General features: G+C 29.4%; 1 protein-coding gene across 7 annotated transcripts; it reads left to right on the top strand.

The window, feature by feature from the left end:
* Positions 1-10,697: 10,697 nt before the first annotated feature.
* On the top strand, positions 10,698-16,812 carry LOC107926491 (L10-interacting MYB domain-containing protein). Of its 7 annotated transcripts, XM_041084061.1 has the most exons (6): positions 10,704-11,333; positions 11,501-11,562; positions 13,783-13,842; positions 15,489-16,034; positions 16,118-16,349; positions 16,463-16,812. In XM_041084061.1, the coding sequence occupies exons 4-6, from the start codon at positions 15,492-15,494 to the stop codon at positions 16,684-16,686; spliced, it is 999 nt and encodes a 332-aa protein (XP_040939995.1). In that variant the 5' UTR covers positions 10,704-11,333; positions 11,501-11,562; positions 13,783-13,842; positions 15,489-15,491; the 3' UTR covers positions 16,687-16,812. The 7 variants fall into 7 exon arrangements, with proteins under 7 accessions (XP_040939996.1, XP_040939995.1, XP_016712853.1 ...); XM_041084062.1 differs by lacking the exon at positions 11,501-11,562 and having other exon boundaries at positions 10,698-11,333; XM_016857364.2 differs by lacking the exons at positions 15,489-16,034; positions 16,118-16,349; positions 16,463-16,812 and adding exons at positions 14,120-14,458; positions 14,548-15,302 and having other exon boundaries at positions 11,047-11,333.
* Positions 16,813-16,834: the final 22 nt, after the last annotated feature.

Genomic DNA, 16,834 nt, shown 5'->3' with positions numbered 1-16,834 from the left:
ACCTAAGGAGCAACCAGAGGATGGGAGGAGAATCCAATTGAAGAGCCTACTTAAAATAGTCAAGAAGTGCCCACTTCTGCCAGCTCCAAGACCACTCTTGTAGGACTCACAAAGTGGATGATTGATGAACTAATTTCCTCCATTAAATCCCAAAAACATATCATCAATAGGGTACAAGATGAGGTGAAAGTCATCTAGAAAATCAAGGATCGTGAAATACCTACGTACTGATTTCCTTATACTCCTTCTAGACCAACGATTTGTTAATCTTTTATACAAAAATGGGGATTGGTTTGAAGGTTGTTGCTAGATAATTTTGATATTTTTCTATTGAACTGATATTTGAAAGTTGTTCTTGTTGTTTTTTTAGACTTGATTTTATGGACTTTTATAATGATTGGAGTTTGTTTACATTGTTGCACATTTTCTTATCCTCGTCTTACTTAGTTATAATCACAGTATTTTGATTATTTATGCAAATTCTAAATAGAGCATTAATAGTTAATTTGCTTAATTATGTTCTAAGTTAAGTATGTTGGATTAAGGGATTGTGTTGAGGGGGAGTTATAGTTGTTTAGTTGATTTACTTCCTACAGTTTTTGGTTTTGTTCAAAAAATTGTCAAAAGGGGAGATTGTTGAGGCAAATATTTGATATTGTTGAAATATGCCAATGGAAGTGCCCACTTCCATCACCATTGTGACATAATGCAACTTGCCATTTTTGGGGGATTGACAATTTATTAAAACAAAATCTTTGGGCTATGTTGATGCTGTGGGATTATTTTAGCTTATTAATAAAGATCAATTCACTTGGAGTAACATATCCTGAAGATCGGATTAGATTGATTGTATCAAATCCCTTAGATCATGGATGTTGAATAAGAAGAAAACTTGTGGACTTATCTTCCAATGGTCCACCTTACTTTGGTCATTATTATAATATTGTAATTAGCTATTTTAGTTGATGTTTAGAAGGAATTGTGATTTATCTTTTGTATATTAGCAAGTCTTGAAAACTTCTATATATTTGAGAGACTTGTATAAGTTTATGGACTGAGAATTTTTTAAAACACTTATTAGTTCAGTGAGTAACATTATTTGTGAGAGTGCATTTGAGGTTGTAAAACATTTTCTTGTTAGTTTTACAAGCTAAGTTCTTAAGGGGAGAATTTAGTTGTGACAGACTTAGTCTTTGAAGTACAAAAATGGAGATTCTTTATTGGGGGAGTGTTAGAACTATAATCATTGGTTGTATTAAGTTCGAAGATAGTGGATTTATCTCACTGAGCTACGCTCCATAGATGTAGGGAAACCAAATAAAAATATTATTATCTCATTTTTTGTTGTTTATTGTAGTTTGATCAAAAGTGTCCACTTCCATTGTCACTTATACTCATACTCCATTTATTGATTTTAACAACTAGTTTAAGTCAAAAACATCTATTTTTAAAAAAAATAATCAAACTTTTGATGTCATTATTTATCTATTCCTATAGATTATCTAAATTAATATTATATAATACTATCAAAATTTCATAAAAAAATGAAAAGAGATAGAAAATATCATAAAATGTTTTTGATTACATCAACATATTAATGTTTCTTCAATGAAAGAAATTGTTAAGAGTTTGAAAAGATTAGTGGGAGCATGCCTCTATTTATAAAAGTAGCATAAAAAAGCCCAAAATGTTACGTGGGCATAGTAGAAAATTTTCAATTTTGCATCAATTCAAAAAACTGGAGAATATGAAATTTTGATTTCCCTAAATTTATATAAAATTTTTAAATAAAACAAAATGGGAAAAAATTTATTAACCATCTAATTTTTCATATTGGCGTAAAATTTATAATTTTCAATAACTCTACAAAGCATTTAATGCATTTTTATTTTTTTCTTCAATAAATAAAGATAAGTAGTCATGAATTTTCTCAACCTCTGAAGAGTTACTTTCTTTGAAAAAAAAAACATGAGAAAGTTTATTTTGTATGATATATGCGTTCCTATCTATGATAAGAAATAAAAGAAAAGAAGTAAAATAAATAAATAAAGCAAACACTAACACTTCAAATTTGTGTGGGGAGATTCTTTCTTCTTTTCTCCTCTCTAATCTCGATGTGATTAAAAATTATCCTGTTTGAGTTTTACACTTGTCGAGATAACCCCTAAAATACATAATATTTTGAAAAAAAATAATTTCTAACTTTACCTATTTATTTTTTATGATATTCAAGTAAAAAACCATTTTAACATTAATAGTTTATTTTAAAGAATTTGGTTGCATCAGTCTATTGATATAAAATCATCACATCAATCTAAATATATAGGACAGACAAACAAGAGGAAAAGCTGAAAAAAGGAAAAATTTGTGATGATTTGGGATGGGAATATATGCCAATGGCTAAGTGATGGGATGAGCTGATGACCTAATAAGCTTTGGGGGTTGAAATGGTGGACAATCATATGATTGTTTAGCCTACCACTGTCTTCTACATCCTTCCTTTTGGGTGCACGAAGCACAATTCTAAATAATAGATTATATTTTTTTTCCCGTTTTATTATTACTATTATAATAATTATTTAAAGAAAATAGTTAAAAGTAATTACCATAAAAATAGTAATAGTAATAATAATAAAGTAAATCAGTTGTTAAATATGATGGAAATTAATCATTCAACTTGAAAGATTCTAAGTTTTTTGAGAGGAAAAAAGTATTCTTTTTTGTAATTAATGTGCTAATCTTAAAAAATATAAATAATATTCGAAAAATAAATATTGAAAAAGATTTGATAATGGACTATACTAATAATATAGATTCATATCGTGATAATAGTTAAATGATTAATTTTTTTAGGAAAGGATAAAATATTATTACCAAATCAAAATAGGACTCAAGTCTCAAGTCAATAACTTTATTCTATACTAAGATCCAATCGAATAATACTAAACAAGCTATGTAATCTCTTTTTTTTCTTTTAATTGTGCTATGTAAAACTATTAAATTTAAATATAGTAAATTATTATAAAATATAATTAAAATAATCTCTTTTATATTACATCAATATAAAATTTAAATTTAAGTTCAAAACTTATAATATTAAAATAATAAAATTTTAATTTTTTAATGATAAATTTTTAATTAATTAATTTAATAAAATAATTTAAAAAACATACAATGGATAATTTAATTGTAAGTTATATTTTAAAATATATATATATAACTTCTAATATAAAATTATATAATTTTTTAATTAATTCATTAGTTATGTAAATTTTTACAATTTTTAGTATAATATTAACTATTATAATCTATTACTAATTATTTGTTTTTATATTATATATCATTTACATCATTCAATTATGTGAGGTGTTACATAAAATGTTGTTAAGCTTGTTAGAATATATTGTGTAACATTAAAGAATAACAACTTCATGACAAAAGATATTAATACACTAAAGGTTGTTTAACATCTTGATGAACACACCTACATTTGCAAGACCTTTCATAGATATTGAAAGCAAATAGTACAATCCAATCAATCTTAGTACTATTGCAGTTATAGTGTCACACAATTGATGAACTCCATTAAGCACTTAAACCTTTCATGCTGAAGGTTATAATCTTTACTCACATATATAGTAGTGAAATATTAATTGAAACAAATTAGAAAGCTTCCTCAAATGAATTGAATTATGCTTTTTTAACTATAATTTTCAAAGGAGGAGGTTTGTTCTTTTTATATGCTCTTCAAATAAACTGGAATGTGGGAAAAAAATATCCTCCCGCTAATAAGGATTCAGTTGTCAATTATATATCCTTTAGATCACATTTCTTAATCCTCGATATCTCCATTAAAAGAGGAAAGAGTAAACATCATATTTTATAGACATTAATAATATTTAGTTCCCACTTACAATTAAATCTTACATTTGTTGCATTTAGAGAAGAAAATAAATCATCAACAAGATAAATACAAATAAAAATTCTCAATTCTTTCTCTGTGGAAGCAGTTTTGCTTATAGTGTTGCAACACTATGTGCAACATTTTAGTATAACACCTTTACGCCTCAACAATATACCCCTTTGCCATTTTTGACAAAGCTAGGTAGTAAATCATACTCAAACCTTTTATACAATAAAATAAGACATTGGCAATAAGGCCTTGACTCAATAGAAAGGTTAAGGCCCTGGAGACTTTGATATCCCAAGTTTAAGTCCCACCTTTTGTAAGTGTCTGAGTTCTATTCCACATTAATTCTAGTTAGTTAGTTATATGAATTTTTATTTTTGTAATTTTTATTTTTTAACTATTTTTCATCTATGTTACATGAATTATTCCTACATTCCTAACAAATCATGTAACATCTTCACAACCAAAGATTTTTAAATTTCATCACACTTGTAAAACACCAAGAGAGCTTTTCAAGCTCCGAAACCTATTTACATCCAAGCTCTTTATAAAGATATCTACAAGTTGATTTTTAGTTGGAATGTATTCTAGTATAATTTTGTTTTTACTTCAACCAAATCTTCGATTAAATGGTGTTTGCTATCAATGCGTTTAGTGCATAAGTGTAACACTAGATTCTTTAATATGCACTTTTCTTGTCATAGAGTATTATTGCAATGCCTTGTTTGACACCAAAGTCTTCCAATATTTTCTTCATCCAAAGAAGTTATGCACAACCTGTACCAGTAGCGATGTACTTAGCCTCAGTAGTTCATAAAGAGATAGAGGTGTGCTTTGTAATGTACTAGAAGACCAAGTTGTTACCAAAGTAAAAACAAGAAACAAATGTAATGTTTTGATGATCTATGTTTCTTACTTGATCAACATTACTATACCTTGCTAAGTTTAGATTAAATTTTTTCATGAACCATACTTTGGGATTTGCTATTCCATTCACATATTTGATGATGTGTTTAACAACCTTTAGATGAGACTCTTTGAGGTTAGCTTGGTATCTAGCACACACATTTATACTGTGATATATATCAGGTCTTCTAGCAATAAGATATAACAAGCTTTTTATGATGCTTTGATATGCATCTGGGTCTATTACAACACCTTAAAAATCTCTAGTTAACTTGTTATTGGTGCCCATAAGGATTCTATTGGTTTGGCACCTTCCAATCCAAACTTCTTAACTAGGTTTCTAATGTATTTTCCCTATAAAATAAAAATTCCATCTTTAAGTTATTTAACCTAAAAGCTAAGAAAATAGGTTAACTTACCAACCATGCTCATTTCATATTTATATTTAATGAGTGTAATAATTCCTTCTTGGAAGCATATGAAGTAGAGCCAAAGATTATGTTATTGGCATAAATTTGAGCTATAATAATGCCTTTTTTTTTAACCTTTCAATAGATAGAACTTTGACTACACTCCTCCTTTAATAACCCTATATAAAGGAACCTATACAACCTTTCATACTAGGCACAAAAGGCCTCTTTTAGACCATATAGGGCTTTGGTTAATTTGTAAATGTGATTTGGATGATGAGGCTTCGTGAATCCTTTTAACTTCTTGATAAACACTTACTCATGCACGAAACTATAAATGAAGGCACTTTTAACATCCATCTAAAATAAATTTATACCAAGTAATTAGCCATAACAAGTAACAAAGAATGGACTCTAATTGAGTATCAATAGCAAAAGTTTCATCAAAATCAACTCCTTAAATTAAGTGTACCATTGTGTAACTAGTTTGACTTTGTATCTTGTGGTGTTACATCTTTCATCTATCTTTTATTTTGAAGATCCATCTAGTACAATGATATTGTATGCTTTTAGATGAGGTAGTAGATGTCAAATATCATATCTTACAAATAGTTGTAGCTCTTTTTGTATTGTTGAATCCAAGATTCATCCTTCAAGGTTTCTTTAACCTTTTTTTGGCATGATGGAAGGAATTTAATATGCATAATTTGTTAGGATCTAGTGTCCTAAATGTAGTTAATTCTTATTTGTACTTGTAAGTTTTCAAAAAGATTGGTTTAATAAAATTTCATTATTCACATTAATATCGTTTGTATTTGCCTAAATGGTTTTTGCACATAAAGAAAAATTTAAGCAAATATTAGCTCACTTATTACCTAACGTTTAACTAATGGTGAGTAGCATTATGTGGTCAAATTGTAATGTGAGAAGATAATTTTTATTAGTAGGTAATGTAAAAGGTCCATAGTATGAAAAATCAAAATTAAGCAAATCGGTTAAAGGACTATTATGTCGTCTATCAAGTCCAATTGGGAAAATACTTTATTTGAGGTATCGAAGTGGTTGACTCCCAAAAGATAGAGACATAGATATGATTTTTGTACTGACAATACATCGGATGTGTAACGACCCGAATTTTACCGTTACCAAAAAAGTGTATTTTCGGGTCTCCATTTCTGAAAAATGGATTCGTGAATATTTATTAAAAATATTTACGAAGTCAATTGAGTGGTTAATTAGAGTTTAATTAAGTAAATTTAGTTTAATTAAGAGTAATTAGGAAAAATGACTAAATTGAATAAAGGATGAAAGTTGAATTGTAGAATAAAAGAAAATGAAGAGGACCAAAATGGCAATTATGCCATTTGTCCTAAGTGAGGCGACATAAACATAAAAATCTGAGATTTTTTATGTGTTAAAATATATATATTAAATTATTATTATATTATATTATATTATATTATATATTATATTATATAAATAAGTAAAGAAACATAAGAAACAGAATGAAAGCAAACGAAACAGAGAAGAAACAGGGGAGAAAGAAAGAAAGAAAAAGAAAAAGGAAAATTTGGGTTTCAAGGCTCAAAGTTTAATTTGGTAAGTCAATTAAGTCATTTCTTCTTAAATTTTGATGTTTTAGAAGCTTTGGAACAAGACTTTGATGAAATTAAGTTGATATTTTGAGAGTTTATAGATTTTCAAGTATAGTTCATGTTGAATAAAATAGTGAATTAAGGGTTTAATTGAGTAAATTTCAAGCTAGAATTGATAATAGGATCAAATTGTAAAGTAAGTTATAAGTTTTATGTTGTAGGGACTAAATTGATGAAATTAGGAAATTAGGAAAGTATACTGGAAATTTAATATTTAAATGAGAGTATGGATGAAATTTGAATAGAAATAAAGTATGAATTAAGATAGAAAAGTAAGTGAATTTAGTTAGAATTAAATTGAAATTAAAGTAAAACAACATTTTGTACTAAGACTATTTTGGACAGCAACAGTAGTCTAAGTTTGAAAAATCACCAAAAGTTGTAGAAATTGAATTAGAGGATGAATAAAATATGAAATTAAATATTATTGAGTCTAGTTTCTTATAGAAGAAACGATATAAGCAATTGAATTGTAAATTATGAGATATAATGAATTTTGTGAGACAAGGTCAGAATGAATTCGGGTTCCCCTGTTCTGACTTTGGAAAATCACCAAAAATTGAATAAAAATAATTAGAGACTTAAAGTTATATGTTTAGAATCCCTAATGAGTCTATTTTCATTAGAAATCAACGAGAATGTTATCCGAGTTCTGTACTGTAAGATAATTAATTTTTAGTGAAGAAGGGACGAAACTGTCAGACAGCAGAATAGGGGTGAATTTAAAGAATAAACTGTACTTAATGGCTAAACCAAAAAATTCTGAAAATTTTATTGTAAGAAGATTTGTGAGTCTAGTTTCAGGAAAAATTAGCGGATCTTAATTTAGAATTCTATAACTCAAGATATGAATTAGTAATGTATTAATGATTATGAATTGTATTAATTTCGTAGTCAATGTGGTACCAGAAATCTCGGCTAAGAAAGGACAAGACAAAGTCAACGGGAGTTAGCTCGAAAATTATGGTTTGTATTTCTATAATCCGAACCTAATACTTAATTGTTGAATTTATTTCTTAATATGTATATTAAGTGTTTTGAAGTAAGAATTGTTGTGTTTTGCAAATGAAATGGATTGATATTGTATGTGATGAAATTATTGAATTTATATTGATTGAATTTATATTGATTGAATTGGCGTATATATATAGATATATATATTGAATATTGAATATATATTGATTATTTGAATTGAATTGAAATATAAATTGTTTGAAAATTTTAAATATGAGATTTGTGATATTTGGATATTTGTTATTGAAAAGTGAATTGAATTGTATTGAATTATGAATTTATGTGATTAATTAAAATGTGTATTGATTGAAAAAAATTGAAAGTGAATTGAATATCCTATTAATAGTATCGGGCTGAGTCGGATATAGTTGGCATGCCATAGGATTGGAAGTGTTCAGGGATTCTTCGACCTCGAGTCGATGAGACACTGGGTGTCACTATATTTCTTCGGATAGATTCGATGAGGTACTGGGTACCAACTTTCCTTCGGCTAGGCCGATGAGACACTGGGTGTCAAATATTGCTTCGAACTATCCGATGAGGCACTGGGTGCCATATTGGTGTGTTTGGTTGGATCCGTGTATCCGCCAAGGTCCGAGTCTTGTTAATAGGGGTAAATAAGTGAAAAGATAAGTCGAGTGAATTTGATTGATTGAGCTATTGGAATGAAATGAGAAATTGAATTGAGAATTGAAATTGAGATATGAGATTGAAAACATGAACCAAAAGGTTCATGAAATGAGTGAAGTTCAAATGGATGATGATTGATGTTAGAATGAATTAAAATGGTATATTGTTAAGAAATAAAGTGTGAAAACAAGTGAATTGTGAATATATTGTATAGAATTTATACGGTAAGTAAATGAAAAGAATTGAACAAATATGTTATTGTGTTTGTTATATGACTTGTATAGAATTTATATGGTAAGTAATTGAAAATTTATCTATAAAACAAATAAATGAATACTTATAATTGTTATTGTGATTTTAAGTTTAATTGTTATATTATTAAGTGTTCGGATTATGGAAATACCACTGAGTATACCATACTCAGCGTACGGTTTGTTTCCATGCGCAGGTTTAGTAAAGATAGAACGTTGAATCAGCATCCCAGTTCGATCCCGAATTCATTAAGGTAAAGTGTGTTAATTATTGGTAATGGCATGTACCTAGGATGTTTTATGAGAGTCATTTAGGTTGTAGATGTACTCATGAAATGAGTAAATTATGGTTGGCAACGGTATGTAGTATGAATTTTGAAATTTACTAAAAATTCGTAGTGATTCTAAATTAGTCCCGAATTGAATTTACTGTTCATATTGGACCGCGAGGGCCCATTAAAGGGACAACATCTTAAAACTAGGATGTGTGTAAATATTTATTTTAATTAATGACCGAAATTGGACTGTACTGACTGGTAATGTCTCGTAACCCTGTTCCGATGACGGTATAGGGTTAGGGGGCGTTACAGGATGTGACCCAAGTTGAATTAATCTGATATTTGTTTATGGATTAATTCACTAGTGTCGTTTATAGTGTGACTTACCTTAATCTTGAATAAATGACTGATTATGTGTGCATGACTCGTATATTTTGATAATTAAAAGCCTGACTTCAAATAACTAAATATTTGAAAGTTGGTATGTTGGGTATATGAATTTTACATGACATAACTTAATTTACAATAATGGAATTCATAGGCTGATAAAGGGTTAATGGTATCCTCTCATTGGCATTACGTAATAAATGAAAAACTAGCATGATCATAAGTCATTTGTCTATGATGAATGATTTAATCACTATTTGTTAGTAATGATTACCATGAGATAGGATCACATTGAGTAAAATGAATTTAACCTAAAGAGATAAAAGGTATCTTATGAGGGTAACACACTTATGACAAGTTCATTGGATAAACATGTATAAAGTTCCTTTCGTAATGATATATAATAAATGAGAGTTCAATTATGGTACCTTCGTGGAATGACTCCATGATTAAATAATTTTGTAATTAATAGATAAAGAGTTAGAATTTAATTACAAATTATTTAAGCCTTAATTATATATACCCAATCAGTCCCTCCGTTAACTCGACATAACCCAAAACGAATTGCATGTAGAACGGATACTATGAAATGAATAAAAATGATGATTAAGAGAAATAGATCACACATATCACTATCAGCAGTGAATTCGTTTTCTCGTTAAGTACATGAGATGGCTTAGGAATTAAATTAATTTATTCGACTTATTATTTAATTGATTGTAATTAAATAATTGAAGTTCAAAGTGAATATTAAATTAATTAATCATCACGATTTTATTGAATAAGGAAACTAAATATATTTCCTTATAGATTTTAATACAATAAAGTTGTCATGACCTTAACAAAATTATAATTGGGTTAAGAAAAAATTTTAATTGAGTACATTAATTTAATAAATTAATATTTTGGGAAATAGAAAAAAAGTTATTATTGGGTTGGGTAAATTATATGTGTTGGTTAAAAGTCCAGATAACACATAATTATACCTAATACATAAGGTGAGTTCGAGAGCCTATCCTATTGTGTGAAGGATGACAAACCCTAGTCTCAGTAATGGTTGTCATCATCTTTTAGTATTCCCAACTAGGGAGTTGTATTTTTCCATTAAAATATTATTATTTAATTACCCATTGTTCAAGTAAAACTCTTCTAACTTTTTCCTATAAATAGGAATTATAAGATGAGCTAAAAAACACAGCAATTATTCAGATTTTGAGTGTTGTTATTCTTTTAGAAAATAGTGAATTTATTTAGAGAATATATTATATTTTCTTGAGTGCTCAAGTTTTTGGTTTCTTATAGAGAGAATTAATTTTTCCACCTAAAATTAATTAAAGTTTTTATTTCATGCAATCAATTTGTGAGTTTAGAGTCTACACTCTATGCACGTTAAGGATAGAGGATAACAACAAAGATTATTTGATAGAAAGCCAAGAAACGATCTAAACCGTCTCACTTAAAGCAAAGGTGCTAATTTAATCTAGAATTTATTATTATAAATAACACAGTTTTAAAAAAACTTCTGCTATCCAACAAACACTATTTTCTTAATCAATTTTTCCACCATATATTTTTAGTTTTTTCATGGCTTTTCAATTATCCTCATTTCACCAGTAAGACCACCAATCACATTATTTATAGAGTGACTTTTACATACCATGAAGCAAGGCCTTAAGTTCATTAAGCCCTTGTTCTTAATTGTGTTTGGGATGAGCTTTTTTCCCAAAAAGTGCTTTTATCTGAAAAGCAACGAAGAACAACCATCAGTTTACCAACTTTTTTAACTTAGTTTAAGGCCTTTTTTACAGATGAAAAAGTCATTTATTTTAGCTTTTTCAAGCCTGAAGTTCATTTGGGTTGATATTTTACCCTTTTAACCTGATCTCCTCCAGGTAGTTGTCTGAAATTGTTCTCTGTATCTTCTCTTCTCCACTAGTACTCTATCTTTTTCTTTTCTTCTTTTTCTAATTTTTCATTATGCTTTAGTTTTTATTTTCTGATTGTTTGATCTTATGAAATAATTATGAAATATACTCTAATTTTTTCACATTTCTTTCAGCTTTTCTCTTTTGCTTTTACCCATTTTGGTCTGGTTCTTTGTTCTTCTTCTCTTCTCCATCGGTGAGTTTATCTTTTTCTTCTCTTCTTCTTCTAATTGTTCATTATGCTTTTGTTTTTATTTTCTGCACTGCTGGGGTCTGGAGGGCACGATTTCCTGGTGATTTCATTTACCCATATTTTTGTTTTCTAACACGCGGCACCCAGCTGTATGATCATTTTTAAGTTGTTTGGATTGTGATTTTTGATTCGGCACCTTAATAAATTGGGCGTGATACTATTTTTATTATTCACCAACTTGTTGGATTTCCCATCCGTTTGTTCTTTCTCGAAGGGATATGCATATTTCTTCTCTGTAAACCTTTCTTCTGCCTTCGCTCCCTTGCTCAGCAGCTCATCCTTTTCATTCTGATTTGAGAGCCCGAGTTTCTTTTGCACTGTTATGGTCTTGGTACTGGTACTGGAACTCTTCTCTAGTACGTTGGCTATTTTTTGTTGTGCTCTGTTTTATTATTGGCTACTCGACAAGTCACTGCCTTGGCACTTTTTTGAATAGAAAAGGGGAGGACGAGGGTGCAGTGTAGGGTTGATTGACGATGTGGCTGAAGTTTTGTTTTGCTTTGCTTTCGATTTATTTTTAATATGAAAAAGTTTATGCCTCGTATTTAATTGTTAATGTGTATATTTCTTCGTATTAATGGTTGAAATCATGGTTTAATTGTATGGATTTAAGGGGAGTATTGAGTTAACTAAATCGGAAGGTCTTACTTGTCAGGTTCAATGCTAATTGTAACTTAAAAGTAAAATTGATAAAATGCTTTTAACCAAATCTGCTTAGACCTTGAATTTGCTAGTAAATGTTGTAAGATTAAGCTAAGTAAGGATGGAATTAACCTAAGTAAATTGCTAGTAAATGGTTCACATTAGGTTGTTTGCTTTGTATTACTGCTAATTCTTGTCACTTACCAACTTTTATCAGTGTCCGTCATATAGCAGTAATGATCCATAAAAGCGTTTATAATGAGACATGAGATTAGACTGCATACAAATATAACCTCCTAAATGTTGAACTGTGGTTTCTGGAATGGTTAGATGTGTATTTTTAGTGCTCTGCGTCTAAGATATGCTTTTGTAAGTGTTATGATGGCACTAAAAATAACAAAGGAAAACTTCATTTTACAAGTCAACTAATGTACACTATTAATTTAGGTGCCTCTTTTTTGTTTTTGCACTTTATGAACACGAGGAAAAAGGTATATTCTTAACCATTGTGGAATTCAAATACGTTTGATCTGTTTGTTTGACAATGAGCAGTGGTGTTGCAATTTCATGATTTTTGACTAGCTGGCCATAGTTTAGTCTTGATATCCTGCAAGAATATTATTTTTAAATTATTTGAAGTCTAAAAAGCTCCCATCTTTATCTTTCCTATTATTAAACACAAATATAAAGCAAAAAAGAAAGGTGAAAATTCTATCCTTTGTATTCCTCAAATGGCCATACAGAGCAAATTTGCACAAACCGAGATGTGGTTTCCAACATTCTGTATGAACCAACTAGCTTGCTTAGATCCCCTGTATGGAGAGGAACTTCCTAGATGAGCAGGTGTCAGCAAAGTTACTTGTTAGTACAATTAAAGGGACTAGAAAATCTTTGCTATTATGTCGATCACTTTACACGAGTATTTTAGAGGAATATGTGGTTGTAATTCAATAAGCCATTTAATTTTGTGTATATATTGACATCTTATTTAAGTTGAAAGGATAGTTTATTGTTGAAATAGGAGTGCAAATTGAATTTAGTCAGAAATTCATTTATGCTAACAAGGATGTGGCAAGTTTTATTAAAGATGTTGCTAACAATATAGAAAAATATATTTATTATTGTGCTTAAGAAGAAAAGTGATTGTTGAAACATGAGTCAGTGAAATGTTAGGTTGGAATATTCTTACCAATCTCTCTTTTTCCTTTTACCCAAGACACAGAGTTTAATTAATGCAGAATTCAACTTGTTTTTTGTCCTAAAAAAAGCTGCTTATTCCCTAAATCCAATTCTGCATGTTATTTATGTTTTAGATACAGGACCTTTTAATAGATATAGCACCTTTTATATTAATAGCGTTACGTAGTTCTTATTAGAAAATAAGACTCCAATTACTTGTAATTTGCCATTTCATTTCTACAGATTTGGATTTTTATTTTATGAAACTCATAATTTATAGTTTCATAAATTTTCTATTTTCTTTTTTGTTTATCTCTCTTTACTTTTTTTTTTCTTTTTAAGTGTTGGAAGCTAAAAAAGGAACAATTTCCGTTGCCTCTGCTTCTCCTGGTCATCAACAAGGTAATTGCCTCTACTTCTCCTGCTCTCCTATTGTTTTAGTTTAGTATTGGAGATTTACTTCCTTCAATACACATATCTTATAGTTTATTTTTTTAGCTGTAACAGTTTATAGATCAGATGATGTTTATGATCTGGTATATTGCTTGGATATGCTGTGCTAATTTTCTTAAGATATTATCTTTGATTTTGATACACATGTAGAAAAATATACTTATGTCACATTTGATTTTCTTAATTGCTTTACTGGCTGAAACGAATCTGTTCGTATACACAATAGATGAGTACTTCGGCGGTTGAAGTTAGTGGTGAAAAAGTGAAAACAATGTGGGATAAGAGATTGACAGAAATATTTTGCGATATTTGTATTAAAGAGTTTTTGAAAGGCAATAGGCCTGGTACTCATTTCACAAAAGATGGATGGTTGAAAATAATGACCAACTTTGAGAAAGAAGCGGGCAAGGTCTTTTCACAAAAACAACTTAAAAATAAGTGGGATGCTCTAAAAAAAGAATGGAAAGCTTGGAAGAAACTTAAAGGCGAAGATACTGGTCTAGGGTGGAATCCTATAAAAAGAACTGTTGATGCACCGGATGATTGGTGGGAGAGTAGGCTAAAGGTACATTAATAGTTCCGAATATTTTTGTTTTTATCTTATTTATGAGATTATTGATAATTACTGTTATTAAACTATCATTTTATATGTAGGTTGTGCCTGAAGCTCAAAATTTTAGAACATCGGGCATTGATCCTGAATTCGAAGGGAAGTTGGACCAAATGTTCATGGGGATAGTTGCAACAGGTGATAAAGCATGGGCACCTTCTTCTGGTACACTCCGTAGTGATTTTTTTGAGGATGTTAACAATGAAATACCTGAAGAGAATGAAGAAGAAAATGTGAGAAATGATGTTCACATTTTAAATGATGTTCACATTTCAAATGATGTTCAAATTGATGGAAATGGTCAAAAAAGAAAAAACCCTGAGATATCAAGTTCACAATTTAAAACTGGAAGAAAAAAATCCTCAAAGCAAATTGGAGGGGCTGTAAGATTGTCCAGTCAAATAGAAAAATTATGCAATGCAGCTGACAATATGAGTCAAGCCACATCTAGTTTGACTCCTGTTATGGATCCATATGGTATTCCAGAAGCAGTCAAAGTGCTTGACAGCATGTCGGAAGAAGTTCCAGAAGCTAGTCCGCTATACTTTTTCGCACTTAGATTATTGCTCAATAAGGACAAACGAATTATGTTTTTATCAATTAATCCCAAGATTAGAGCTTTGTGGCTTAAGACGGAAATGGAGAATAGTTGAAAATTTTCTAATCTTCTAGGGTTAGGAGATGTCTATTATTTGACTAAACAAAAATGCTAAACTAGTTTTATCAATAGTTATTTATGTTTGGTTTTTGGATATTGAACTTATGTTCTACTTATTTATGTGTAATCTAGTTTTATCAATGGTTGTTTATGTTTAGTTTTTGAATATTGAATTTATGTTCTACTTATTTATGTGTAATCTACTTTTATTAATAGTTGTTTATGTTTGGTCTTTGGGATATTGAATTTATGCTCTACTTATTTATACTAAATTAGTTTTATCAATAGTTATTAATATATGATTTTGGATATAAAATTTATTCACAGGTGATGAGTATAGTTGAGAATTACCACGGTGATGAAAGTGACGATGATAAGGAAAAGAAAGAGATATTACAACGCATGGAATGTTTTAACCGAATATTTGTTGTTGCATCTTCTTTTGTACAATTATATTACGAGAAGTATATATTGAAGCAACCATGCATGGATTCAAAACAGACAGGTGAGACATGGATCCGAGAGGTCCTTGACGGTCACGAATCACGTTGTATGATTAATTTTAGGATGTCTAAAATGGTATTCACAAGTTTGTTGAGAGTTTTGGAGACAAGATACAACTTGCAAACTTCAAGAAACATATCTTCTACTGAAATGTTAGGAATTTTTTTATACATCTTGGGCACCAGTGCAAAAGTTTCCCAATGTCGAGAAAGATTTCAAAGGTCTGGATCAACAATAAGTCGACACTTTGCAATTGTGCTTGAGAAAGTTTCAAGGATGGCCACTGATCTAATTGCACCCGAAGATCCTTTTTTTAGCTCAATACACGAACAAATACGTAATGATTCTAGATATATGCCGCATTTTAAGGTTAAAATTTAATTTTATTTTATTTTTTTAATATTTTTGGTCGACTAAAAATATGCACGAGACTAATATCATTATTTGTTCAGGATTGCATAGGTGCAATTGATGGTACTCATATTGCTGCTATTCTTCCACCAAATGAACAAGTTCCCTATATTGGAAGAAAAGGTATTCCGACTCAAAATGTTATGGCAGTATGTGATTTTAATATGTGTTTCACCTTTGTCATGGCTGGATGGGAAGGATCGACACATGACACTAGAATATTTCTTGATGCAATTCGAGATCCAAAATACAAATTTCCGCACCCACCAAATGGTTAGATATTTTATTTATATGTGATTTTTTAAAATAATAAAGTATAAGTTCTTTAATTGATAATTTTTATAAAAAAATTCTTGAATTAATTTTTGTTATATTATGACATGTAGGAAAATATTATCTTGTTAATTCTGGATATCCTCAAATGAAAGATTATCTTGGACCATATAGAGGTCAACGATATCATTTACCTGACTTTCGTAGAGGTAGACCGGTATTTGGTAAAGAAGAGATATTCAATCATTCACATTCATCATTACGTAGTGTGATTGAACGAATTTTTGGTGTTTTGAAAAAAAAAATGGGTCATTTTAAGGGATATGCCAAGTTATAGTTTTGAAAAGCAAACGATGATCGTTGTTGCTACAATGACGATACATAATTTTATCCGAAAACATGTCGGTCGAAATGATGCAGATTTTATGGAATACGAAGATATTAACTAGGCATATGAGAATATTATTCATTCAGAAAATGCGCAT

This window comes from Gossypium hirsutum, chromosome A12, assembly GCF_007990345.1.
Source record: "Gossypium hirsutum isolate 1008001.06 chromosome A12, Gossypium_hirsutum_v2.1, whole genome shotgun sequence".
NCBI lineage: Eukaryota > Viridiplantae > Streptophyta > Magnoliopsida > Malvales > Malvaceae > Gossypium > Gossypium hirsutum.
The sequence above is the reverse complement of the archived record's forward strand: the minus strand, read 5'-3'. Positions and strand labels throughout refer to the sequence as shown.

What these genes read in the sequence shown, in the direction of transcription:
- LOC107926491 (XM_041084058.1), top strand. Translation starts at nt 12,690, where the DNA reads ATGTACACTATTAATTTAGGTGCCTCTTTTTTGTTTTTGCACTTTATG. An exon ending in TTCTCCTGGTCATCAACAAG is followed by an intron (nt 13,843 to 15,488) that starts GTAATTGCCTCT and finishes ATTTATTCACAG; the next exon opens with GTGATGAGTATAGTTGAGAA. An exon ending in ATTTCCGCACCCACCAAATG is followed by an intron (nt 16,350 to 16,462) that starts GTTAGATATTTT and finishes TATGACATGTAG; the next exon opens with GAAAATATTATCTTGTTAAT.